Source organism: Chiloscyllium plagiosum, unplaced genomic scaffold (assembly GCF_037043375.1).
Source record: "Chiloscyllium plagiosum isolate Xiang-an unplaced genomic scaffold, Cpla_swu_hap1 HiC_scaffold_37, whole genome shotgun sequence".
NCBI lineage: Eukaryota > Metazoa > Chordata > Chondrichthyes > Orectolobiformes > Hemiscylliidae > Chiloscyllium > Chiloscyllium plagiosum.
This window is the reverse complement of record NW_028270175.1, coordinates 86,243,411-86,248,263: the sequence shown is the minus strand read 5'-3', so window position 1 is coordinate 86,248,263 and position 4,853 is coordinate 86,243,411. Positions and strand designations below refer to the sequence as shown.

The 4,853-nt window shown below is 44.2% G+C and overlaps 1 protein-coding gene across 1 annotated transcript; it reads right to left on the bottom strand.

The window, feature by feature from the left end:
• Window positions 1–1,961: 1,961 nt before the first annotated feature.
• LOC148139861 (uncharacterized) lies at window positions 1,962–3,758 on the bottom strand. Its single transcript, XM_087980170.1, has 2 exons — window positions 3,619–3,758; window positions 1,962–2,613 (listed from the first exon to the last, which is right to left on the bottom strand). Exons 1-2 carry the CDS (start codon window positions 3,714–3,716, stop codon window positions 1,962–1,964), a joined length of 750 nt encoding a protein of 249 aa, XP_087836296.1. The 5' UTR covers window positions 3,717–3,758.
• Window positions 3,759–4,853: the final 1,095 nt, after the last annotated feature.

The window sequence follows — 4,853 nt, the reverse complement described above, 5'->3', positions numbered from 1 at the left end:
GAACCCCCATTTCCCTTCAGCAGGAAGACCTAAGATTGTGGTCTTCCCCCGCTTAGTTGATGTTTGGCCCAGTAACTATATCTTGACTGGCAGCAGTTTCACAGTGACCCTGTATTGTTCACCCTCCTACCAGTGTCTGTTGCCTGTTTCACAGTCAGCCTAGCATGATCCTTACTTCCTGTGAGTCAATCCTTTGTGTCCTTTTCTACTTAGCCCCTGCCTTTGACAAAGGAGCCAGAATTCCCTCCAGGCCGCATGTCATTCTCCTCACTGCCTTGGTGCTACAATGTCCACCACGTGTCTCTGGCTTTCCCTCCTGAATAGTTCTTGTGAACCCGAACCCCCTCCATGACCCCATCTTCCAACTGCAATGTTGATTAATCCCCACCATGGGCACAGCCATTATTCTCCACCTCGTTCATATTTCTTAACAAAACGGACATCATACATCTGCAAGCAGATTGCTGTCCAATGGTGGAATTAACATTATTTTATATGCATCAATCAAAAGCAGAACTATCACGTGTAGTTATACATGCGACTCATTTCACTGAATACAGCTGTGCAAAGAAATGATATTTCTGCTGTTCAAACCATTCCAACAGTACAATATTGGAGAGAGAACATTTGAAAATGATGCAAAAACTGCAGATCGATTAAGGGGAAACTGAAGACATGCTGCACCCAAACTCTTAAACGATTTGGCAAATGGAATGCTTCATTGAGGCGATTAAATCTGTTTTACTCATTCTTTACTGGTCTCCTTCCCATTCGATTTTTTTCCACTCTGAGTCACCCCAAATGTGTAGCTCCCTTTCCCTCCCCAGCATGGCCTTATCCCTTCCTTTACCGCGGTTATGTAACTGTTTCTCTTTAGTGTGTGCTTTAATTCCAGGGGAAATACTGCAGTCGTTGAGACCAGGACAGCCAGCTGGATCTCATAGAATATGAGTTCCCTGATTGGGGCTGTTTATCTGGCTGACAGATAAGAAGGGTCAGTGTCAGAGATGTGGTCTCTGAATGAGACAGTGATAAAGGGAAGGGCTGCTCATGTGTAAATAAAGGGGGACCTGAAGCTGGACACCAGCCTCAGTGCAAGTATTTCACATCCAACTCCACCACTGGGTTTGAATGTTACTGCATAACCTTCCTATTAGAGTCACAGTCAGAGAGTTATAGAGATATACAGCATTGAAACAGCCTAGCAGGTATCCTAAATAAATCAAGCCCCATTTCCAGCATTTGGCCAATATTCGTTAAAACCCTTCATATCCATATACCCATTCAAATGTATTTTAATGGATGGATGGATGGGGACCAGATGAATTTCCGTAAGGAGTTCGACAGGGTTCCTCATGGTAGGCTGGCTCACAAGGTTAGATCACTTGGAATACAGTGTATTCAGCCGCTCACTATCGATCAAACCCCGTAACCCTGGCAACATCCTTGGAAATGGGTTCTGAACCCTTTCAAGTATTGTTGTCAAGCATCTCTGTCTGCAGTGATCAGCAGGGTTTCAATAAGGCGAAATAGAGGACTGCAGATGCTGGGGATTCGAATCAAGATTAGAGTGATGCTGGAAAAGCACAGCAGGTCAGGCAGCATCTAAGGAGCAGGAAAATGGACGTTTCGGGCAGGACCCCTTCATCAGGAATAAGACTGCTTAGAATAAGACTGAAAACCTGGGGCCAGGATTGGGTTGCATTTGCAGATGTGTTGATGGACAGGAAAAAGACATTGTGAATGCAATTGAATTTGACTGTGAGGGTTTCTTGAATTTATTGAGTGGATATTTGACTTTTTATCTCTGATCACATCTGGTATGATTCATTGAATGACAAGCAGAAAGGATATCAGTGTAATTTAGTAAATTCAGATTATTATACTGATTTGAAATGTGATAGATGCATTTGAACAGGCACAGCACCTCTTTACAGAAATTCCCAGATCCCTTATTATGTTTAATCAATTCTTGGAGCCTGTTCAATGCAGTATTCTGGTGCGGAGCATTCTCTACATATGAATAGGCCTTTTCCATCACACCTTCTGACATGAAACCCGGTATTCTCCACTGCAGCCAGCTTTTCCCGGATTTCCTGGTGTTGGCTCTGATCTGCATCATGTGCAAATATTTTACTGAAGACAAAATACTTGTGAATGTCTGGTTCAGTCCATATGTCCCTAAATGGGGAAATTTGCAAGGCAGGGATGATTTCACAATTCCCCATGTTACTAAAACAGTGATCTGGACATGGGCTGTAGGTGGTGTAGAGAATGACACAGCCCACTGGCTGGTTATTGTGTTGGGTTCTGTTATTCAGCAGAGTTTGGAAAAGCTGAGCCGCTGTGCGGTTCCCGTTGATCTGGGTGGGGTTCAGCAATTTACTTTCTGGGCAACGATTGCCGCTGTTCAGGAAGACAGCGAGGTAATTTCCACCTGGGTCGTTCAGGAATACGTTCACATCGTAGGTAATGAAAGGATGTATTGGTCTGCCGGGGTTCAAGTCTACATGTCTGTTGGTCTTTCTGTACTGGGAAGCAGGTAAAGCCAACAGGAAGGCGAAGTATTTTCTCCTATAATCGGTCACCTGGTGCCCAGCTTCTGTGCGGAAACTGAAAGAGGTAAAGTCAGGATATCAATCAAGGCACAGTCTTTGGGCAAAACATTCTGTTTGCAGTGTCAGTGCTCCCAGTTTGAGATGAGTTACTTGGAACAATGCTCATCATATTAAAGAAAACGTGAAACCCTGCAATTCACATTTCAAGTTCTTGCATGGGAAGGTCAATGTTGATTTACTTTGTATCTTTATCCCATTGTTGTAGTAAATTCTGGGATCAGTGAGAGGTTTAAAGAGAGAATCAGGGTAATTGACAGCGAGCAGAACAATGTTACTTATTTTTGTACAAATCCTCCTGCATTGAATCAGAGAATGCCACAAGCCTTCTTGATAACTCGCTCTAACTTCACTTTAAGTTACTTTGACTGATGCACGACTTGATGCCGCATGATACACGGGATGGTTAGAAATAAATAGAGACGGGGAGAGAAAAAGAGAGAGAGAGAGAATGGGAGCTCCAGGTGCAATCAGTGGGAGCTGGAGGTAGGGAGAATCCTGGAAGAATTGTTCACCGAAAAAATGTTTGGGGCAAACAGAGACAAACAGAACAAAAGACTTGAAGACTCACAGGAAATGGAAATAATAGCAAAGAGGCATAGGGAGACAAAGGGAAACTGAGAGGTGAGTGAGATGATTCAGTAAACAGTAAAATGTTGCCTGTGTGGGGGGTTTGAACTTTCTCTTCAAAGCTCACTCCGATGTATTTCACTGTCTTTTATTTCGGGGTCAGCGGGTGCTATCCATTTCACTGTTAGAGATATGACCCCGGGAAATCTGGCAATAGTTTCCCTGGAGGTCCCTTCCTCTGGGAGTAATGAGAGTCCCAGTTAATGGGTTCAGACTTATTTCCCACAGCTACAGAACACTGCCTATACCTGTCGTGTCCTCACCATTTCTTACCAGCCTGCTCCAGGCAACCAGGCTCTGACTTGACCTCAGATTGAGCACAGCCCCCAGCTTACAGAGATGGTCAGGTAAGATCTGTTTCACTGACACTTACCGATTGACAATGTCACTCATGGCATGGTCATCCAGTACAGCCGCATCTGACATGGGGATTGTGAGCAGCACCAACAGGAACAGGCAGAGTGTCCACATTTTGAGATTTGTCAGCACCCTTTAACCATACCGTAGGGAAAACACAGAAAAAATCTGAAAGGTATGAAAAAAAACTTGTTCAATTCATACTACTTTGGCAAGGGCGTGAAAGATATGCAGGGACAGACATGTCGGCAAACAGAAAATGTCTGTGTATCGTCCTCGGTGGTGCTTGCACAGTAATTAAGCAGAAGTTCTGATTATCTCCCATTGGTTACGATTTGCAGGTGAAGATTGGAAGGCAAAATGTCCTCTCCCAGTATCAAACGCCCGGTGCTTACCTGCTCGGAGGAAACTGAAAGGGGTAAAGTCAGGGTATGAGTTAAGGGGCGGACTTTGGGTGAAACATTCTCTGTGCAATGTCAGTGGGCCAAGTTTGAGACGAGTTACTCAGAACAATGCCCATTATATTGGACACATCGTAAAAGACAACAATTCACATTTCAACAGTTTGCATAGGAAGGTAAATGTTGATTTACTTTATTTCCCTGTCCCACTGTTGTATTAAACTCTGCGATTAGCGAGAGGTTTAAAGAGAGAACCAGGGTAATGTGACAGAGAGCAGAACATTGTTACTTAGTTTTGTACAAATCCTACTGCAATGAATCACAGAATGCCACTAGCCTTCTTGATAACTCACTGTAGCTTCATGTTAATGTCCTTTGACTGATGCCCTACTCGATGCCCCATGCCACACGTGACGGTTGGAAATAGATAGAGACGGGGAGAGAGAAAGAGAGACAGAATGAGAGCTTCAGGAACAGTTCGCTGGAAGGGGACGTCAGAGAGTCAGAGAGATGTACAGCACGGAAACTGAACATTCTGTCTAACCGGTACATGCCGACCAGATATCCTACCCAAACTAGTTCAACCTGCCAGCACCCAGTGCATATCCCTCCAAACCCGTATGTCCATCCAGACACATTTTAAATGTTGCAGTTGTACTAGCCTCCACCACTTCCTTTGGTAGCTCATTCCATACTGGTACCATCCTCAGTGTGAAAAAAAGTTGCCCCTTAGCTCTCTTTAATATCTTCCCCTCTCACCCTAAACCTATGACCTCTAGATCTGGACTCCCCCACCCCAGGGATATCAATTTGTCTACTTATCCTATCCATGTCCCTCATAATTTTGTGA

What these genes read in the sequence shown, in the direction of transcription:
- LOC148139861 (XM_087980170.1), bottom strand. Translation starts at nt 3,716, where the DNA reads ATGTGGACACTCTGCCTGTTCCTGTTGGTGCTGCTCACAATCCCCATG. An exon ending in ATGAGTGACATTGTCAATCG is followed by an intron (nt 2,614 to 3,618) that starts GTAAGTGTCAGT and finishes TACCTCTTTCAG; the next exon opens with TTTCCGCACAGAAGCTGGGC.